Source organism: Leptosomus discolor, chromosome 7 (genome assembly GCF_034619465.1).
Source record: "Leptosomus discolor isolate bLepDis1 chromosome 7, bLepDis1.hap2, whole genome shotgun sequence".
Lineage (NCBI taxonomy): Eukaryota > Metazoa > Chordata > Aves > Leptosomiformes > Leptosomidae > Leptosomus > Leptosomus discolor.
The window spans coordinates 38,841,246-38,863,674 of NC_141397.1; the positions used below are offsets into that span (position 1 = coordinate 38,841,246).

Here is a 22,429-nt window from a genome sequence, read left to right on the forward strand (position 1 = left end):
TAAAAGCATGAACCTGACATTAGTAACTCTTGTGTACAAATGAAGCGGGAGATGCCTCCCGAATAACAGAAGGACCTGCCGCACTGCAGGGTTACTCGATACCACCCGCCCCCACCTCCAATTCCTGTGCAAGAACAGTAGGACAGGCAAAGATTTTAAATCAGTTTATTCAGATACAAATTGAAAGCAGATGAATGGAGCACAGCCCCACTTCTTCTGCTGCCTCTTCCCCTAACTACAAGAGAGAAGAGGAGAAGCAGGCAGAAAGCAGCAAATAATTTAGTGACTGAAGCATCGTGGTTCCCAGTTCAAATCTCTGCCTTTGGGTAGCATACGGACAGTTAGAGCATCAGTAGGTCAGTCACAGGGGAAAGGGGTCATTTCTACCCAGCTATCGCCACCACCCTTGGGCACAAAAGCATCAACTCACAGGTTCCAATCCTAAACGTACAAAACAAAGCCTTGTAAACAGGTCTGCAATCTGCAGCGTGCAGTAAGGAAACTAAGTCAGCAACTTCTGCTGCAGTTTGCGCTAAGACAGCTCTCCTCCCCAGTTTACCTCCCTCTGAACTCTGTGTGGAGAATGGCCCCAGGCAGAGCTATCATCTTAAAGTAGCTAAGATTTCCAGTATAATTGGGCCATCTCAAGGCTTCCTGTCTCTACTGCCCTCTTTGGGATTATTACTTGAAATGGGTTTCTCTGGATTAGCGCCTACAGTACCTTTGTGCATACTCTGCAGCAAGGGGGAGGTGGCAGAAGAAACAAGAAAAGGTACCCACGCAGCTAGGAAGCCCACTCGACCTTCTGGCATCTCTTCCGGTTTAGAAAGGGAATGTCTAACAGGAGTCATTGGAGGAACTGCTGAACAACCCACCGGGGATACCTTGAGGAATTTTATAGCTCACATTTTTGGTACCAACAGGATTAATTTCCTAGACACCATGCCAGCAAGCTGGGGCACAGGCACAAGCACGCACACGACTGGCAGATCTCAGTTGTGTTTCACCTCTCCCAGCTATGGAGTTTCTCTTTTTTTTTTTTTCCTTCTCTCCAGGGCTATGGAATCCAGTTCCCTGCTTGAAGCAGTTTTCCTGAAGATATTTGCTGTAGAGATCAATCCACTTTGGAAGCGCAATGCTTTATCAACTCACTGAGCAAGAACACACACATTTTCTATTCTCCTTCCATTCTTTCTGCTGTTATTTAAACTGAGATTGAGCTGTTCCTCCCCAGCAGCATGGGTCTGCTCCACACTTTCCCAGCCAGCCTTTTGCTTGTTGAATTACCAGTCACTTGTAAGTTCCCTCCACTTCGTTTTCATAGGATGTGAGCAGGAGAGGGGTACTACACCTGCGAAGAAGTGCTGTGTACTGCAAAGCGTGAACAGGAGTTGGAGTGTGGGAAGCTTGGCCTCCTGCACTCAAGGGGCTTCACAGCTGTCTTGGTGGGACACGTCTGCTGTTCTTTTGCGTTGTGAGCTGCAGTCCAAGTTGGCCAGCGAGAAGAGAAGCTGCTAAAGGAATTAACTGTACATTTCGCCTCCTAAATGATGGGTGGCTCTATTTAAGCTTCAGCGGGGAGCCCCCAGGTAAGGATTTAGCGCTCTAAAGATTTCTATGCCTCCCCCAGAAGGCCAACTGACCTGCTGATGTAACAAAGAGGCTTTGAACTCCTAAGCACCACTGCATCTGCTTCCAGCAACTGTTTTCTGCTGAGAAATTCTGTCTCCAGCCAGTAAGGCTGTAACACCCAGCCTTGGTTCTTCATCCCAACGCAAACAATGTGCGCTCCGCTCAGAGGCTGCACAGAATGCCAGGATGGACAAGAGGTGGGGATGGCAGCAAGCGCCTATGAAAACTGGTAGCCCCAGGCTCTCGACGGAACTTCCCTCCCCCCCTTCTCCCCACACATAACACAAATTTGCAAAGTCAGTTTCCTATTTGTTTTCAAAGGGATAGGATTTCAAAATCTTCATCTTCTGAGTCAAAGAACCTTTCCAATCTGTCGGCGTCAGAGGAGTCTGCAAAGAGAAAAAGAAAGCGCTACCTCTGTGGAACGCACCGACTGCTCAGGACCAGTGAGACCAGCAGCTCGAAGGCAGCAGAATTTGTGCGTCATGTGTCTGCAAGTTCCAAGAGATCCAGTGACACACCTGAACGAAGGCTCTTGAGGAGGGATGAGAACACATCAGAGGCATGGAAAACGCACTAGAGAGAATTATGTGGTGCGCAAAGGGTGTGCCAGGTTTCACAGATCCTAAACGCAGCCCTGGGGCAGTGCAACACTGTGCTGTGACTGTTTTGTACAACCTTCCTGTGCAGCAGGAGCTCTGTATTAGCAGGAAACTGTTCTGCCTCAAGAGGCTCAAAATAGGAGAACTTGCCCAGGTCTGGACTAATATCCATGAAGGCTTCTGGCCCTATTAAGTGATACAGGAGTATTTTTTCCCCCACCACATATTAGAGACTTGTTTTCTGCAATAGTTGCCTTTGCTCCAGCTACTGGGGAATGTAATTACACAACATGCACTCCCCCAAAAGCAATTAGTACAGTCCATTTTGTGAGGAAAGGTAATGTACTTGGCCCCTCCTGTCCATCCTTCCAACCCTATGGTGAGGAGGGAGCACATACCTAAAGGGGAAGCAACTTTACCGTAGGGAAAATTCAGGTGAGAATTCAGGGAAGTAAAGGAGAAATCTACATTAACTCAGGGTTCAAGAAAGCGCTCGCTGGACATGGCAAAACAGCCAGCCAAAAGCTAAACTGCAGTAACTGATGGTTGGGGACAGAGAAGTGCAAAGCTGCAGACCCGCCTCAAACCTTTTGTGACAAGCTTTAATCCCATGGTAGACTGGTGCAAATGCCTAGTGTCACTATTTTTGATCAATGTGTGGTGCCCACGAGCACTGGCAGCACAACTTCCAGAGGTGCTCCTCACAAGAGCAGCCCCCTTCATTTCAGTAACACAGCAAAGAACCCAACTGGTAGGGGAAAATAAGGACAAGGGGCTGGACAGTCATGAAAGTACCATTACTCCTTCTAGTGAGCGGTAGGACTGTAAGAGAAACAGAATGGCCATAGCAGATAGGAGAGGCTCTACAAGCTGGGGAAGAGGGAGAAGGACAAGTAGTCCACTAAAAAAACCCCAAACATTTTTAAGAGTAAGAAAGGCAGCAATCAGGGACAATTTAATACAGGCAACGATCAATTGACAGTTTAAGGAAATTAAGCATTCTTACAGAAAAGGACAGTGAGATAAGGAAGGGTTTGAAAGTTCATGCTAAGGAGAGATAGCAAGGAAGCATAGGGTGCAGGGTGCAAGTGACAGGACACAGTCCAATGCCTGGTGACAGGATAAGTTTGTCCACACACACTCACTCCTCTTGGCAGAAGCTGGCTCTTTATCTCCTGCCATGTTTGTGCACATTACTAACATGATAAGCAGAGCCTGATGGCCAAGATACTGCCCAGCACTTCTTCCTTTTTGCATTGGTAGTGGAACATGCACAGGGAAGGAGTGCCTTATGCTGGAACTAAGTTTCACCAGCCCTGTCTTTTGACCATTTTCATTACCTAGAAACTCAGTTTTCAGCCTCTGCAATGGACCCTTTTGATTTCTCCAAGCACCCCTTTACAAAGCAGAGATTCACATTGCTGTGATAGCCTATGATTTTTTTTTCTTCCCCTCAGTCACCATCACTGTTCACAGACTCATTCTAAAAATTGTCCTGAGACACTGTGGAATCTGCGAACCACTAGTTGAAAGCCAAAGAACTAGATCAATTGACCTTAAGAGCTCCAGATCAAACTCCAGGCGGAACAGGAACATACTAGAAGTCACCGTGCAATTCCACACAATTTCCAGAAAACCAAGGGGACTGGCTCACCCGTAGCTCTGCCTCCCTGCGTGGCCTCACCTGGTGTGATATTCAGGACGTCAGGGTTGGAGAAATGCGAGGGCTGGCGTTCGACCAGTTCGAACATTGGCAGTGCTCCTCTTACCAGGGACAGCTGTGGAGCAAGAGCAGAGCCATAAGAACCAACATCTCTGTACTCATGGTGCTCTGGGTCTTTAAGGGGTAATAACGACCTGTTGGGACTTCATTGCAGCTGAAAAAACATTTCTCAATGCTTTGACTCTCATCATCAACAGAATTTCAGAGCTATGCTCATTTTGGTAGTTTAATAAACTATTTTCGTATGCCTTAAAATAGGATCATGCTGCAGAGAACACTGTCTCTGTGCAGCGGTCTGTAAACAAGACAATACCCTATATTCCCTTCCTGGTCATACAAACACAAACCTTTTTGATTTGCTGGCACCAATTGTTGAAGTCCTCCTCTGTGTTGCAGAAAAAGCCCTGAAAGAAAAAGAATTTACCTTTATATACTGTAGATCGATCACTTTGGTCATAAGGCCTTGTATTAATGCCAAGCAACGTGACCAGGACTGCGAGCAGTTACAACACCCAACTGCCTTGCTTTTAAACTGTGGCTTACACTGCCCTGTTAAACTGAACACTCCCCATATGCTTGATCTGACCAGACTATCCAAGTGCTGGACCCATCAATGTAATGGTCTGCTCTACTGCAGAAAGAAAACTGGGCAGAAACAACTCGCATGGAAACAATGGGCAAGCATCTCAGGTTCAACAGAAAACAAGCCACGCTGAATCATAATACAGATTTAGGAACAGATTCAGATCTGACCATCAAAAGGCAGGAATCAAAGCCCAACTAAACCAGAGAGAAGGACACTGCCCCACGAGGAATGGCATTTAATTGCCACACAAAGAGGACTTCCCTGTACCAAGCCTGCTTTCTGCATGAGGAGCTTCTTTACCAACATTACTGAAACACCCGGCAGCACTTGCCCAGAGCACAGCATGCCTGCAGAGCACCCAACCCATCACCGCTGCCTTTGCCACTTCTGTGGGGAAAGGGACAGCTTCATGTGAAACAGAGGGACCACGATACTGCTCCTTTGGGTGACTGGAAACAAGCAGGAGGAACGCACCACTGCAATGGAGGGGTCGAGCTCCGCGATGTTCATTCTGCAGGGAGGGTGCTGGCAGTGGAAGCTTTCATCAGGGAGAGAGCCGCTGTCATTGGGCTCCACTGCAGGCTGCGTCGTGTGGGGATCCAGGTAAATGAGTTCCTCACCTGGACAGACAGGCAAGGAGACATCAGCAGGAAGAACCATGCCAGAAGCAGGTCTCCTGAGAAGCAAACGGTGAGATACAAAGAAGAGGAAGAGCGACGACAGAGCTAGCTCTCGTAACCCCACAGAGGAACCCACGTTCTAGGGACAACTGCTTTCAGCCATTTTCCCAAACGCTTCTCATCCAGGCAAAGAGCCAGCTGCCAGCAGAACCATGGTGGCTACTCTGCAGCGGGATCAAGCCACAGGCACCATTTGGATACTGTTCCTGCACATGCCTTCCAGGGGCCTGTGTAACCTCAAGTAGGCCCCAGAAATGCAAAGCACAACCAGCCTGAGGTCTCAGGCAGAGAGAGAAAAATCAGAGGGAGGGAAGGGAGTAAAACGACAACGGTTTGTACGGTTTCAGGAAGGGGACAACTAAAGGGCAGTGAAGTCCAGCCAAGCCCCTAAAGGTAGGTCAGCTCTGAATGCAGGAAGAAGTCTCTATGAACACCTCCTTACCGACACGATTTAGCATTACGCAGTGGAAGTTTACAGCCCATACTATGGCCACTGTTCAAAGCTACATCACTCAGGTCCTTGCAAAGAGGTTCAGTTCACAGCAGCCTTCCATGCCTCCAGCAGGAAAGAAGAACCCTGCAGCATGCACCACAGGCCAAGCAGGAGAGCTGTACAGCTCCTCAAGCATTTTTCAACTGCGGGAAGACGCTTGGAAAGTCTTTGCCATACTCTGGGCACTCACCTACGTAACCAATGAAGTAGTGAGCACTGTTTGGTTTCCCTCCGATCACTCCCAGGGACTGGGGCATCATGAAGCAGTGCTGGAAAAGCAATACAGAAGACACACAGCTGACAGACAGTGAGACAGCAGGTTGCAACAAAGGCAAACATCCAAAAATGCAGTAAGAAAGAAAGATGGGGACACTGAAAATCAGCAACCTTAGCAGGAGAAACAGCCATTTCTGGAGAGAAGCTCCATCAGGAAAGCTGAAGGCTGCAACACAGGGTCTTCAAGGAACATGGATGCAGCTCAAAAACACTTTTAACTGCTGACAGGAACACACAGGTGGAAAAACGGAAGCAGCAGCACTACTCTAGGACTCAGCCTGGGCAAATCCTGGCTCTGCTGCAGTCAGCAGCACAATCTCCTGGAGCTGTCATCAGGTTGCGACGGTGCTCTCGGGAGGGAATGATCATTCAGGAAACAGTTTAAGTTCCTTAGCCAGCTGCAGAATCCAGGCACCATTTACTGAGTTAAAGGCAAGTAACCTCACATGAATTTGGAGCTGTCTTACCTGCGCAGCTCAAGGCTTGCTAACATTAGGACAGCAAGACAATGTGCACCCTGTCTCGTGCATGTACTCCACACACCCTAAATTCTGCAGCCTCCTGATACTCCAACCTGCAACCATCTGCCAAATTCTAGCCTCAGTCTGCAATACAAGCTCCTGTAGCAGAGCCACACGGAGTTTGCAACACTCCATTCATTAATGCTCACGTTGCCACCAAGCACAGTACAGTTTTGCTAAACAAATGCTTCAGCAGGTTGGTACCACCTAAACACAAAGAAGGACTGAGTTTAAGTTATTAAGCAAGATCTTCAAAAAAACCCCATCAAACCACAACCAAAAAGGCCCCAATGCCCCCAAACCACCTCCTATTTTGCCAACTATAGCCTGCAAGAACCCATATCCTGACCTCTGACAAGGATTGTCTCTAAACACACTTTTCTTTTGCCAACAGGTCGATTCTTTTTGAGTTTTTTTGCCCTAAAACCAAATTCCAGAAATGACTTCATTCACACCAGGGTCCTTACGCATCACAACACCAGGAATTCAGCTCCAGATCCCCTACCTTTAGTGTTTCAATATAGGCTTCATTGATCTCTGTGAGCCCAAGGCGGAGAGGTATCAGCAGCACCAATGGTTTCCACAGTGAGAGCCTATCTCTAACCCCTGCTTCCTCTGGGTACCCGTTACAGAGTACGTCTGACTCCACAGCAGGGCATGCTGCAGCTCCAGCACATGGGAAGTTGGATTGGCACAACCGCCCTACAGAAAGGGAACATGAGCAGAAAGCATCAGAAACAACCTCTGTTTGTAGACCCTGTGTAATTCTATGCAAGCTCTGATCAATTCCTACTTACTAAAAGGCTACAGCACTTAAAAAATAGAAAAGCTTAAAGAGGTCCAGGGCTGGGATCATGCAACATATGTACTCCCTGCAGGTCTTCTGGTAGGGCTTAGCATTTCCTCTAAGCTTACATCAAGATTATGCCAAAGCATGTTGTACTCACAGCCACCATCTGGTGGGCTGTTAAAATGCAAATTCTTCCAGCAGGTGAGCTGCTACCAATAACCTGTGCCAACGAGGTTGAACAAGTTGATTAGGAGGTCAGACAAGAGTCCGGAATTCAGAGAGCATGTAGGCAAAAAGAGAAAAATCTGGAGTGTACAACTCCAGAGGAGTTCATGGAGGATATGAAGACAGTTGAATTGAATGAGGAAAGCGTTATGGCTTAACACCGGAAATATTCACCTGTAATTAGTGCAGTAACAAGATAGAAACATGGTGTCTGTCTAGATTAGTTGTCATTTTCCTGAAGTTCACTAAAGCCTTCACAGATTTTTTGGGGTATCATTCAGAAGCTACTTTAGAGACCCAAGGCAGGACAATCATTAAACTCTGCAATTTCAGCACGAGCTCTGCTGGTAAGACATGGGGCAGTAAAACTCCTCGGGTCATACGCATGACATAAGCACTACGCATCCTCACTCTACAGGCTTGACAAACACACGGCCAGGCTGTAATGCAACCAGATTATGTAAATTCTGGTAAAGAAACATCTCCAAGCCTACCTGTCTCACTGGCCAATTTCATTACTTGGTGGGTGTGTGAAGAAAAAACCCAAACCCCAGAGAAACCCACAGCACTTTAATCACGAAGCCAAAGCAATTAGACAAAATACCAGGGGCTCATTTAAACTATTCCTGGCCTAAGCTGAATGCCAGGACACTCCAGCAGGTAGGACACAATGTAAACAAACACCTTGAGCACCAGCCATTTCAGCAGGGTGTTGGCTCGCTACTAAGAGCTTCGAATCCAGTTGAACAAGGCAAATGTTACACCCGAGCTTAGAAAAAGTGGAACTTTGATCTAAAGCCTCAGTATGAGAGACAATCTGCACTGAAGAGTCTGCAGTTGCCCCCTGTACTGTCCCTCAAGGAGGGAGAAGGTGTATGCGTGCATTTCTCATGCACACACGTATTATAGTTACTGGAGGTCCCGAGAAAATGGGAAGTCATTATTTGTAGTATTTATCCTCTTAAAACAGTAAAGATCACAGATTTTTCTGTTGCAGTAGCCAGCCTGTTCTGATGATCCGAAATCAGCTGCCGAGCCAGCACTGTTGCTGAATGGGTGCCACTGCAGGTTTCCTCATCAGGGAAAGCAACTGGCAACCCTGCGCTGTGATATGAACATATTTCACCCAAGTTAAGCAGTAGGGAGCTCAGCACAGACTAAATTCACTGCTCCTTTGGCAGGCTTTGCAGCGCTGTGGTGCCACAGCACAGTGGAAACCACCTAAAGCTTCCCAGCTGGATCCAAACCATTTACTGCAAACATATTCCAACAGATTTGACACATTTTTTCTGCTGCTGGTCTCTGGCACTGGCTTTACTGTTTTGCTTTCTCACCACCTTTCTGATGCCTCTGATGTCCAACTAAGAGCCCTTTTTCTGATAAAACAGACTGACTCAGAAGGGATAAAGGTGGATGTTCCTTCACTGCTGTGCAAAAGGCATTTCCTACGAACCTTAGGCTGAACAGTATGAGTGACTGAATTTAACAGATGTATGAAACAGCATTAACTTCTGAATGCTTCACTACTGACAGATGTTTGGGGCACAAGATACATAACGTACCTACAGACATAACACAGCAGACCTACTCACACACAGACTTTCAGGCCCTGAACAGGTACGTTATGATTCACATTTGCAGAAAATAAACACCCCCTGCACATTACAAGCCGTATGGACATGTTACTTGAAGTGGTGTCAGTGCTGAACCATCAGTGCCACAAAGAGAAGAGCCTGTAGCACACCCAAGCCTCACAGCCAGCATGCTTCAGTTCTAGAAGCGATGTTTTCAGACTAAAGATGAAAGAAAAATCCAATTTATGTTTTCACGCCGGCCTTTGTTTAAGCAAAGGGCATTGGCACATACCTTCACAGGACTATGTGTACCTAAGGTTAGATACACACTTCTCAAACAGATCCTATGTTTCTTTGCCTCTCAGCTGAGATTACCTGATGTTAGTTTGTAAAGTGACTGTCCTGCACTCTAGGGACAAATTGCCTGCTAACTGATGTTGGCTCCGTGGCAGCCAGAGCCAGTCTAAATGATGCCTGCCACGATCTCACCTGTAACCTTGCACCAGCTCCTGCACTCACTGGGCTGTTCTGCCTGCCGTTTCAGAACATTGCGTGGTTTTGTGCTGTGTAAGCGCACTGCCTAACGAGTTAGTCCAAAGCAAGTGAGGGGAAGGCTTGTGCGGCCAGGACCATGCAGGACTGGAGCAGCCAGCAATGCAAGCATTCAGCTTTGGTTACTGTGGCACTGCGGCCTGAGCAAGCGTGCTAGAGATGAGCATGCTGCACAGTTGCTCAGCCTCCAGAGCCATCCTACTGTCAGGATGCACCAAAAAAAAGAGAAAAAAAAAAAAAAAAAAAAAAGAAAGAACTAGTAAGCATGCCTTAAAAGATGACGAGAGATACACTCCAGAGACCGACGCACTTCTCCTTACCCCTGCCAATTTTGTTCATTTTCCACTTCAGCAATCTGTTGTAGTTTTCTTACTCTGCCTAATAGCAGAGACATTCCTACCCCGTTACATGAGAGAGGAAGTAGCCATTTACTGCTTGCTACCTGTGGCCATGAACAAGTTTGACACTACCCTCGAAACAGATCCCACCTATTGTCTGAAGGTCAGCAGACCTTCTCTCCAGATCCAGAGGCCAAGTCAGAGGCTTTATCAGATGAAGCAAAAGTCAAACAAGAGGCTTCCTTGCCCTATTCTCATCTGGTTTTAGCATGCTTGGCCACAGCTTTAAGACACAACATTTACTACATGGTTGTTGTGTTGTTCTCCTATTTGCTCTCCATTTTTTTTTCTGGCTTCTTGCTGCCAGAGGATATACCACATTCTACCTCTATATGACACTTACGGATTTCTTCCATCACTACTGTGTTGTCCATGGCTATATGTACTGCCAGTGAACTCCACGTATCAAAAGTTGCAAGCTTTCTACAAGAAAATTAAAAAAAAAAAAAAGTAAGCAAGGGTTAGTTACAACTACAAGACAAAAATGGTGCTGTCTCAAAGAGGAGAAAGTGCATTAGGAGAGATCAGCTTTCACCCATTATGCTGTAAGTATGTTTTTGTACACGTATCAGAGTTAGAGACTTCATTATGGCCAGCAGAATAAACAAGACTGCAAATGGACCACACCTGGGAATTTGCCCCTCAGCAGCTACTAAGTACAAGAGCTCTGATACAATCTCCCATTCAAATCCCGTAACTGCTGGTTATCAGAAAGCATGAACAGCATAAAAAATAAATAAGACATTAAAAAAAAAAAAAAAAAAAATCACCTTTACTTTCTGCACATATCTCCTGATCACCTATACCAGATCCTGGGCTAATTCAGCATATGGTCTGACCTGGGAAAGCTGCTTTTAGGCAATCCCAGCCTATTCTAGGGAGCTAACTGCTCATCTAATCAAAGTGAGGGAAGAATGGTGACAGGAGGGAGAATGTTTCTCAATACAGCGTGTCCCAGTTATTAAAGGCAGTCCATGCTCCAGCACTGCTCTGATCCTCTGCCTGTCACCATGGAAGCCAGGCAGCAAATATTAATGCTTTCCTCTGCTAATGCATTAGTGACTTGACAGCTTGCTGGCAGCTTTTTGATAACCATGATGCTGTTGCCAGGTCAGCAGAGGCAACTCAGAGGCTAGTAGAGATCCACATGATGGCGACGGTCGTCTACTTTGACACTTGCTTCTGGTCTGCTGCAGAAGTTCTAGTGGCAAGCATGTTACTTGTGGGATGTGGAGAGAGATTTTTGGGGGTTGTCCTCAACTTGAAATCTGTTTTCTCCCACATCTGCCAGCATCTGAATGACCGAAGGGCTTCTTTCAAGTTCCCGCCCAAGCAGGTCAATCAGGTCAAGCAGGTTGCCTGCTAACAGCATTAAAACTACAAACCAAATGACCCCACTGTGCGGTTCAAAAGATACGAAGTGAAAGCGCAGGACTTACTTGAGCACTTGTGCGACTGTGTTTGGTCCATACCACTGACCTATGGATTTTCCCTCTCCAACTCCCATCTGGGCTGCATCACAAGAAAAAAAAAAGACAAAATCATTTAGCAAATAATTTCACCTACACTGCGTCCCTTCCTAATCAGAGTCAGTATTTAACAGGGAAGAAATCTCACTTGGAAACAGTTTTGAGTCAGCAGAATCTACTCTTTCATGGGGTATCTTAGTGTAGATGGGAGAGAGAGAAGCACATCCTGAAGGACTGTAAAGCAAATCCTTTCCCCAAAATGCAGTAACACAGAAGTACAAAAGGCAATGTTACCTCAGAAGAAATTTTACTTAAGAGTGTTTGATTATGAGACCACCCCTGTAATCTCAAGTTCTGTTTGCTGAAGGTATAGGTGCCTCAACACCGTATAGGAAAAACTGGAGCAGGCTGCTTCTTTTTGATTTGCCAGGGAAGTTTACATCAAAGTGAGATCCTTCCTTAGTCCATTTGCTACTTCTGAGTTTCTTCGCTCAGCAACCTTCTCGCATTACAAGGTCCTGGTGAGAACTGCAACCACACGCGTTCCTCTCACCTTAGCGAGCTAGGACATGGAAAGTGACGCTGAATGTAACCTAAAGCATCAGGCAAACCTGACAGCCTTAATGGAGTCAAGAAGAAAAATCCACCATAATCCAAAGAACGGTAGTTTTACACCACGGCAGAAAACAAGCAGCAGAGTATCATGTACTACCTGACCCGCTTGTTGGTTTTTTTTTCTGGCTAAGCTAGTAAAACAAACACGGAGTGATGTTCCACACTCATGGGAAACCCAGACTGAATATCCCCATGCTCTTCAGCACTCAGACTCTTACCTATCTGGTGAATGGAGTAGTAGCTGTCCTTTTTGTCAATGAAGGCATTAAGAACATTGAAGTAATTATCCATCTGCCTCTTCCCTTTTATCCACCTCCAGTCTAAGACAGACAAGGCAATATATTAAACAAAACATATTTACTAACAACTAGTGGCTGCAAGCTACAATTCTCTTCCCTGTGCATCAATCAACTGGCCCGATTTTCATGTCACTTTCTTACTACTAGGCGTCTGAGGCATTCCCAACACTAAAGGATTAATTTTAAAAGAAAAGTAAGCTTTCTCACAGCTGGGATAAAGGGGTATCACCCACAAAAAACAAATAAACAAACAAACAAAATCAGAAAACACAAATTATAACTCTAACCCACAGACGGGAAACAGGATTACAGTTTCGCATTGATACGTGCAAACTATGCATTCTGCGAAAAAAACAGGTGACCTCACTACAAAAATCATCCCCCACAAATTCAAAGGCCATCAACAACTGTCAAAAAAATGCTCTGCTCTGGTATAGCTGCTTACAGATCAAGCACGGGCCAAGCACAAGAACAGAAGTATTCAGGGAGAGGAGACCACACTCAGCAAGCGAGGGCTTTGTGACAAAACTGAACCATAAAGAAGAATCAATCTACTAAGTTGTTTTAAACTTCAGCTATATAAAAAACCCTTCAAGAAAAATCTAGTACATGCTCGGCTTCAGCAGATTTAACTAGCATGTATACAGGGCTCTGCTTTGTTTTAAGGCTTGGAGAACTACATCTATCTATGTAAAGTTGTAGATAGCAGGGAAAAAGCTGCTGGAGGGTTTCCAGGAGACTTATTTCAACAGCCCTGAACTTGGGAAGACTGAAGAAAAAGTTACAGAGCCCTCAGTAACTCCCAGGTGTGCCCTTGTTATCTGTTGTCCTTACAAGTTCTGAACTTGTGGGAGCACACAGTCCTGGAAGTCAGCATGGGCTGTGCACTGATTTACCTCTTCCCAAATGCCTGCAGACCAAGGCCTGAGCAAAGATCATCTGGCCACACCGCAACATACAGCCCCAGCCAGTATCAGATGTGGGACCAGTTCCTCCTGTAAATGAGGACAGAAAATAAACACGTAATGAATAGTAAAACAGTGCCAAGAGGGGGAAGAAATGAGAGCACTCCAAATCTGCACGGGTAATAGGTTCACCCAAGAAATCAGGCAGGGAACAAGGACTACCTTAGCTCACATACCTAAGACTGAGAAACAAAAACGTAGTTATCGGCGACTAACTTAACGGCATCCCTTAAAAGACAAACAAACAAAACACTCTAACACTAACTGAAAGGAGAAAAAAGCCTTTCAAAGGGAAATCCAAACAACTCGATTAGAAGGGGAGCTGAATTTCTCAGGAGCACAACAGCCCTTGAGCCTAGTTGCAGACTCGCAGCCCAATTCAGAGACTCATTTCTACAGAGAGGTGCTTGTTACAGGCGACTTCTTGTAATCCTCATCTTGTGACTCCTCATGCAAAACAAATCAGTCCCAAGGAATTCCCACATCACAGGCAGCTATGACTGGATGAGATTCCAAAGTGAATAACATATGCCAGAAAAAAAACCCCACCAGCCAAAAAAAAAACCCACCCCAGCAACAAAAAAACCCCACGTCCTACATAATATTGGAGAATAAACTGGATATTAGCTCACACTGGAAAGTGTGAGCAAAGGCCTCAAGGCTGGAAGCACTTCCCTGACAGAACTTCAAAAGAAAACTGCTGCTCCTCCACTGAAGATCTGGCTATTATTACAAGCTTCATAGATAAAACATTTAGCATGACCACAGCAAGTGAGCTGTCTTGCAAGCATGCAATGAGCTGTGCCTTAGCGCAGCTGCTAGCAGCAGTTTCTTTGTAATGCTGCTTTCTTCTTTCGATCCTATGCAACTACTCTGCACAAAAAGCACAGGGAGAAAAATCACCCAAGAAAACTACTTAATCAATTTCTTCATGGTCAGCAGCTATCTTCAGCTAGCAATTTCTAACATATACAATATCCATAATCAATAATGCTTTACAAAGTTAGCATAAGACATTCCCTTTGCCCTCTGAAGAGCTTCCAATGTTTAAGTGGGCAAGCACAGGGGAAAGTGGCCAATAGAAGAGATGACTGGGAGAAGAAAGACTGAAAAATGTAAATACAGTAAACTGTATAACATGCAAATTGTATCTACACTGTAAACAGGAAATGACTCAGAAAATGGGATTTCATTTCACCCCCTGCCCTTTAATAATTCACATAGAAACCCCAGTTGTGTTTGTGAGACATAGCTAAACACACGCTAGCCCTTCGCCCGTTCAACTATGGCTCACAAATGTTAATTTAAAGGGATTAAGCTCCATCAAGGATGTCTCACAGCTTGTCAGGCAAAGGGTTTCCCAGTAGGGAAAGTAGAACAAGCCAGGAGGACCAGCTACCAAGAAGTCTGTTTTCCAAATCTGAGCCTTTTTCCCCATTGACTGCTGGGGCTGACACTGACAGTGGGGACACAGATGGGGATTGGAATTCCTGGTCTCAGATCTCTTCTGCTACACCTTCCACCCAGTACACAAAACCAGACCACAGAAGGGACTGCGCAGAACACCTTAAGGAACCAAGCCATCCTCCTTCAAGTTCACTGAGAAATGTTCACCATATTACTACAGTTCCTGCATGGAACAACCACTTCAGGCACGTAAAAACCCCACACACAAACTAACCCACACATAGTCTAGAGCAGAGGCACAAAGGCAGTAATTTCTGTATCACATCACTAGCTTTCATCGTTTTAATCCACTTCAAGCCCAAAACCATAATTAAATAATATTTCACATTAGACTTACGTAGGACCTAATGAACATGAAGTACAAAAATCTGCCCATGTTGCTCAAAGAAAGGATGTTCCTAGGTAGGCTTTCCAAACTCATTCTTGTGTCCTTTTTAAAATCACTGTTATCCTTCATACCCAAGGGGATGAGGAATTCTCATTATCAGATAAAGTCTATCCTATCAATTAAATGAAGTGCATTTCAGGTTCTTATAAATGGAAGTCCATTAACGTCATGCTCATGGGGACTGTTTTATTAGGTAGAGATAACCAGATTATCATCATTTCCAGGATGTACTTGGACTCATCCACAGCACATACCGATAGCAGGGAAGTTCTTTCTGTAGGTGAACCAAAGCCGAGAGGTCACATCCAACAGGATCTCTTCTTTCTCTGAAAAATTAATCAGCATCGAAAGGCAGGCACATGAGGGTAGCACCAAACACAGCTAAATCCATCTCCCACTCTCATCTTCCCTAACGACAACAGCATTCTGCTCCTCACTCAGTCTGCACACCCAGGGAGGCAAAATCTGGCTGAGGAACAGGACGGTGCCTGTGCAGAAGAAACTTTCTTTTTCCTCTAAAATAGCCACAATCAACCCAAACACACTATGGCCATAGACAAATTATGAAGCAGTAAACCATCTTCTTGCCTTTCCCCTGAGCTGTCCTCTTGCCTCAACCCTCCTGGCCTCATGACAGGAGTCCCAATAACTACTATATGTTGATTTTCTGCACAAAAATAATTCAGAGTCCATGGAGATGGCCAAACAGAAGCAGGGTAGTTATGGTTTGCGTGCTTTGCCAGCAAAGACAGACTCTGCAGTGTGCTTATAAGGTTTGCAGTCGCCTTGCTGCTCAGAAAGCAAAGTGCGACACTAATGAGGTCCTCTGGAGTAGTAAAGCACATTGCACCACGCATGTAAAATACCTGTAAAAACACTGTATTTCCGGCCGAGGATCCAAACAGGTTCTTTGGTCTCAGGGAAGTCTTCATACTCAAACCTGAGAGTGTCGTAGGTAAGAGTAGCTAGAAAGAGAAAGAATAAATTACATACCTTTCATAGCTTTTCCTTATGTTTTAAAAATCATACACTACAGAATCAGAGCTGCTGTGGCCCAGTAACTTACACACACCCATAGCACCTGGCTCTAGCTGGCAAGACACTGTATGGCTCTCCCTGCAGCCACCAGCTCTGGAAGGCAAGGAGAGTTGACACAGCCCCGGCTCACTCCTGGCTGCTCCACAAGCAGAAAAGCCGAGGGATTTGCATGTCAGGTCAGCTCCAGGTTCTGCCCAGTGCAGAAAACATCTAGGACTTCAGCTGGCAGCTGCGCAATGTTCTCCAGAACAGGCACCATGGTGCATGTCATCAGCAATGATATCGAGGTCCTCTTTCCAAGTGAGTAAAGTGATTAAAATCCTTCTTCCAGAGAATACAATTTTTGGTGGTGGAGCACAAAAAAGCACAGATGGCATTAAGATGGGGACTAAACTTTGCTCTGCAAGTCCATTCCTCCTCAAGGGGCAATGAATCCATCAGCAGTCATCACCTGCACTGAAAACAGCCAGCAGCTTGAGCAGAGCTGCCTTCACAGATGTCACACTGAAGTCTGAGGAACACAGAGCTGGGCAGAGATGTGCTTGTTCACAGGCAAACCTTACATCTATTTTACCAGCTCCCTTCATAGCATGGCATCAGATATCCATCCTCTTCCTACAGAACAACTCTGGCTGCTCTTGGATCAGGGCAGCTTAAGCTTTCATGCAAAAGGCACAGGCAATGGGAAGGGAAAAAAAAAAAAAAAAAAAGAAGAGTTGGATGAACAGTGCTCCACTAGGTCTGTATTTGGAAATAAAGCACTTTAAAGTGGTCTGGGTACCCTAGAAATGAACCATCTTATTTTGTAGGTGCCAATTCTTTAACAAATCACCCATAAAATTTAAAGAACTAAGCCAGCCTGCTCTGTAACAATTAAAGTAGCTATTGAAAATCTCTCTCACAGTAAATGCAAAAAAATCTACAGTAACGTGACACAAGTTTAAAACAGGGCAATAGACTGAATGACCACAAGCTCCCCTCAGCCCCGTTTCTGCGAAAGGTGCACACCTCGCTTTTTGCTTCCCAGGAGTCACCTGCTGCTTTCCTTCGGTGCTGCCTACGTAGCAGATCTCACCCTTCTCACAAGTACAAGACATTTGTAGATGAGCTTTCCTCCCCATCATTCCCTGCTTAGCTTTCCAAAGCGTCATCTGTTGCACAAGTAAATAACAGCTTGGCTGATTTGCATCAACGATAGCTCCAGAAAGTCACCACAAAGTTCTGCTCCCCCTCTTTCCAGACATCTAGGATACTCCAGGTTGTGCTTGGGCAAACAAGCTACGCAAGACATTTTGGCCTCCTGTTGGTACCTCATCAGCCTTCTATCCCTGGGCTCTCTGACCTGAAATTCCAATTCCAAATGTCAAAGAAAACACTTAAGTAGCAGCAGCAAGACACCATCACTAAGAGCAACTACTATTTAAGCAGGAACCTTGGCAACAGAGATGAAAACAGGCTCCTAAATCAAATTTTGAATTAGACTCTGGCCCTAAACTTAGTCCGAAAGATTAAAAGTATGCTCCTTGTGTGAATCAGTCTATAGACCGTTTCAGGCACATTTAGGATGGCATGGGCCACACGTTCCCATTCCTGTCCTGTGATGTGACTTCTCCACAGCAAGCTAAACAAAGCAATTCTGCTGTCACAGAAATGCTCCAGCAAATTAATGCAATCTTTTCCTCCAACAAACTTCAGCAGGGAAATTAAGAATTTCTTTACCATACACTAGCCAAAGTTCATGAATCCCCAGCAGTCCATGCTTTCTGTGTCTATCTTCACTTCTTAGCTTGGCTTGCTTTGCCCCCTTTCTTGCTTGATGTTGGAGATTTCTTTCCAGGGAAGGAAGCATCGTGACTTCTGCAGATGTTTTCAAGTGTGCATTACTTTCTACTTTCTCCCTTAATTTTCAGAAGTTTCCCATTGGGATGAAACATTACAAGTTTATTCTGACAGCTCAAAGGGAGGTTAGTCATTAGGATTTTTTAAAATTCAGTGCCTTACCAGAGACAATCTTAACATAAAAACTGAAGTTCTCACACAGGTTTTAAAGCCCCAAGGAATACTTTGTGGTTTATTTTGTCAGTTCTCAAGCTTGCCATGTGGCCAGCTCTCTGTCAGAATAGTTTCAAATAGCTTAATTAAAATGACTGAAACAAGGATGCTACACAGAAACTATCAAGCTACCCACCATCCCTCTTTCTCCTTCCTACCAACACTTCCTCGCCTTCTCAAGCATCACACCCTCTGCGGCCCCACATTTCACAGGGCACCAGGTCCTCAGCTGCAAGTGGCAGCTTCACAACAAGGATCTGCTGGAAGGGGGCTGCTGGAGTCCTTCCCCTTCAAGCAAAGCTAGGAGAAGAAGGAGTCAGCAGGTGGGAGGGATTCCCAGGCTGCCCGCCGGACCAGCTGCATATTCAGGGAACACAGCACATGCAAACTGCAAGTGCCATGACACTGCACGCTTGTGAGGAGAGTCCCAGACCTGCAGTCCTTCAGCTGAATGCCCAACATCTGGGCTCCGTGCAAAGGCCCTGTAGGCCCAGCTGCACATCCCAAAGACAGGGTCAGACATTAGTGCACGTGGTGGTTTTTTGGAAGAAAATACTTGCCACCATCTGAAGAGGCATGACCACTAAATGCAGGAGTTAAGGTTTCACCTTCAAGTGATTGCTCCCAGTTAGTATCAACAATTTAATAAGGGGAGCAATAAACGCCACACAAGGCTCAAAGCCGTTAAGTGTTTCCTTTACAAACATCGACCTTCATAAGCTCTGGCACTTTTTCAAAACTACATCCATTGTGCTATTGTCCAGATGGGCTAAGTACGAGCCAGTGGGACCCAAATAATTCAGCCAGTGGTACAACGAGTGTCACAGCTTGCACAGAAGCCTTTCTCTCCCTCTTACAGCTAGAGGCAAAGGGTCTGAAAATAAATAAGACTGAAAATTCACCAAGCAGAAATCCCATTTGAAGAGGCTCCTTTCAGAGCTGTGGAAGTCATGTCAGATCAGCAAATTTCTCAGGCAGCGCTCCAAAACTTCACCTTCAAGAAACCTGCTCTCTGAGCATCCAGAACAGCAGAGCAGCAGCCTCTGCAGAAAATCCAAGCGCACATCAAATACGATAGTTCAACTTCTTCCAGTGCACACTGGATATAGAGTTAAAAAGCCAAGAGTTTCACCCTCAGAAAGGTGGCCCCACTTTCCAGGAGCCTCGGGCATGCTGTGGATGATGTGAGGTTGGTTGGATCTCTGCCCCATGGGCACACCTTCCATGGGGTCTGCTGCAGTGTCCCAGAATGCCTTCTCAGCCCACATCCTCCCTAGAAAGCCCTGACAGAAAAGGCAAAGCTTTGTACGCACCACTACAGAAAACACCTATAATAAACCCAGGTAAAGGCATTAAAACTAAAGACATATGAAGTACCAGCATTAAGCCTGAATGTTTGAGTTGTCTTCTGCTTTTGCGCACATGCTTAGATCTACTCAGTTATAAGATAACAGGCCACATCACAAAAGCCTCCTTGTATGAAGTGCAAGGAACCAACCCTTGACACAACCAGCACGTGCCTGCAGAATCAGCGACTTTCACCATCAGTTTACTAAACCTGAGTACGTGCAAGGCTATTTAAAAGCTCTACAGCATCATCTTGACAGAGACCAACTGTCTCAATACATAGAATTAGGGTAAAGCGTGAAATCTTGCCTCCCTTCTTCTATTCTTAAGCTGTACAATGAAAGAGCTGAGCTAAAAATGTTATCCCAACTTGTAATAAGCTCCCACAGAAACACATTTTGAAGTACAGCCAGGCACCAGCGAGCAGACCCTGACTGGTGATGTCAGTCTGCAAATGTGCTGAAGGCAAGATACGTGTTTACCGCAAGCATCAAGTCCTTGACAGCTACTCTATCTGCTTTCCCAAAACCAAAGCTATTTGGTTTTCTATCAACTTTGAGAAACAAATGACAAGAAGTCAAAACTTGGATGACTCTAACAGAAATATGCCAAATGATTTTCCCTGCCACTTGCACAGCAAAACAGCTGATGTTCACTCCAGCAGCAACCATCCTGGTTATAGTTTGCCTGTGCAGCTTAGATGTTTTGTCAAAAAAAAATTTATACAAAATACCGAAGCAGAGATTTGAAATGTCAAACTGAAGGAAAACCAGGCTTTGCAGTACCTCCCTTCCCAAATTGCTTCTTGGGCTTCCCCCAGTCTCTAGAGAGGCCTCTCTCTCTGACACTGCACTGCTCCTCAGACAGGGCCCTCAACAGCTCAGAGGCATCTTCCCCGAGACCTCCAGCCTCAAATTAACTCTGCCACAAAAAAATCAGAAGTGGAGCAGATGATCACCTCCCTCAGCTGACTAAGACACATTGCCCAAGGCAGAGCAGAGAGGAGGAACGCTGCTGGATGTAGAATATTCCAAAAGAGAGTCAAGAAGAGAAGGTCAATTTATTGTGTTAGTAAAGCTCATTGCTGAGAAACGCCTAGAAAACAGATAATCAAAGAACAACACCTAAACCCTTAGTTCTGGCCTTTGCAGAAGAAAGATTAAGTCTTTTCTTTCCCCTAAGCTCTTTCAAACAAGACAAATCCCGATTATATAAGCAACAATGAGGAGTTAAGAGATAGCCAGGGAGGAAAATCAGTCAATTGGAGAGTGGTGCTTTCTTGGTGGACCAGAGCAAACAGCTCAAAGTCTGTCCGTCAGGTCCCTGACTGTCTCATGAGCAGGGCTGGATGCAAAGGGGCTGGAGCTCTCATTGCTCCAAAACCCAGAGACCCACTTCCTCTTTGCACAGAGGAAATCCAGCCCTACTGTCTCTCACAGCAAAGTTTTTCTTCCCTTGACAGGCCTTGTAACGCTTCCACAAAGGGAAAGCAAACATTATCTCCCGGTTCAGGTTGTGCATGTTCACTTGCTGGAACACGTTTTGTCCCGGGTAGGAGAGACTGGGTACAATGACGCACAACGATGCACCAGGCAGAAAGGCAGGACGCTATCAACCGGACTGTGCTGACAACAGCAGCACCTGCACCAAGGACAAAACCAAGTCAAGACAGCAGTCCCAAGGGACAAGAGCTACAGATTCCCTCCGCATACGCACGCTCGCCCAACGCAGAGGAGGAGTCCATGAGGCGCAGCAAAACATCCATTATTATGGAACAACACTTATCTCTGCAGAGGGTGCATGAAAGCTGTTACTATGCGAAGGTTAGAACGAAGCGAGTCCCAACCCAAGCTCCAACACACTTTTTTTTGCCCCTGGTATGAAAACAACACCTCTATGGCAAACGGCTTGGCCGGCACTCTCAGGAAAGGCGAGGAGCAGTCACGGCCGAGTCGCCTTCCCCCTCGATGCAGTGAAGGAAGCTGCAGCGCCTCGGGACCAGAGCCCAGCACGGGAACACCTGTCCTGCCACTGCTTTCACCCTCCGCTTCGCCTCCCGGGCAGCCCCGTCGAGGCGACCTCGCCAAACACCGCGGAAGGGCTCAATGCCTTTTAGGAACGACGGCAAAAGGCTGGGAAGGGCAGGAGGGATCCACCTTCCTGCTTAGAGGGGCTCCCTGTCGGCTCTGGCCTGCAGCGGCGGACACCGGTGGTAACGAAGCCACCGCTGGGCCGCCCCGAGCCACCGCCTTCCCCCGCACGGCAGGCGACCAGGCCCCTTAGGGCTCCATAGGGCTGGGGACACCGTTTCCAGGGCCGTATCCCGGGGACGGCGACTTGTTCGGGCAGGGGTCGCACCTCAGAGCACCGGGGGGAGGCCGCACCTCCCCAGGCCGCCCGGGCCTGCGCTGCCCCAGGAAGCCGCAGGCCTCAAACGATCGCCGGGCCGGGCCGCGGGCTCCTGAGGGTGAAAGCAGCTGCCCTCCCGCCGCCGCAACGCGGGAAGGGGCCGCCCCTGCCACCCACCTGCGTCCATGGCGGCGGCCCCGCCGAGGGCTGCGGGCGCTGCCGTCCCCACCGACACATACGCCCCGGCGCAGCCCTGCCCGGCTGCTGGCGCGAGCGCGGCGCCCGCCCAATGGGAGCGCCGCTCGCCGCCGGCCTCCACGGCGGTTGGCTGTCGGTGACGCTCGTCACGGCCCGGCGAGCCGCGCGGCTTCCTCCTCGCACTGGGGGC

The 22,429-nt window shown here is 46.6% G+C and overlaps 1 protein-coding gene across 4 annotated transcripts; it reads right to left on the reverse strand.

Annotated features, from left to right (window-relative positions):
• Positions 1–149: 149 nt before the first annotated feature.
• ATG4B (autophagy related 4B cysteine peptidase) lies at positions 150–22,252 on the reverse strand. Of its 4 annotated transcripts, none has more exons than XM_086467765.1 (13): positions 22,219–22,252; positions 16,122–16,220; positions 15,510–15,581; positions 13,332–13,430; positions 12,355–12,456; positions 11,492–11,564; positions 10,396–10,475; positions 7,019–7,215; positions 5,907–5,985; positions 5,018–5,163; positions 4,305–4,361; positions 3,919–4,012; positions 150–2,021 (listed from the first exon to the last, which is right to left on the reverse strand). In XM_086467765.1, exons 1-13 carry the CDS (start codon positions 22,226–22,228, stop codon positions 1,948–1,950), a joined length of 1,182 nt encoding a protein of 393 aa, XP_086323891.1. In that variant the 5' UTR covers positions 22,229–22,252; the 3' UTR covers positions 150–1,947. The 4 variants fall into 4 exon arrangements, with proteins under 4 accessions (XP_086323891.1, XP_086323889.1, XP_086323890.1 ...); XM_086467763.1 differs by lacking the exon at positions 22,219–22,252 and adding an exon at positions 19,478–19,571 and having other exon boundaries at positions 10,390–10,475; XM_086467764.1 differs by lacking the exon at positions 150–2,021 and having other exon boundaries at positions 3,017–4,012.
• Positions 22,253–22,429: the final 177 nt, after the last annotated feature.

Bases quoted from the DNA above. Each gene is read 5' to 3' on its own strand.
- ATG4B (XM_086467763.1), bottom strand. From the start codon at position 19,571: ATGGAAGGTGTGCCCATGGGGCAGAGATCCAACCAACCTCACATCATC. The intron at 15,582-16,121 runs GTATTTTACATG...TTAATTTTTCAG, and splicing joins GAAATACAGTGTTTTTACAG to AGAAAGAAGAGATCCTGTTG. The intron at 13,431-15,509 runs GTATGTGCTGTG...CCTCATTTACAG, and splicing joins AAAGAACTTCCCTGCTATCG to GAGGAACTGGTCCCACATCT.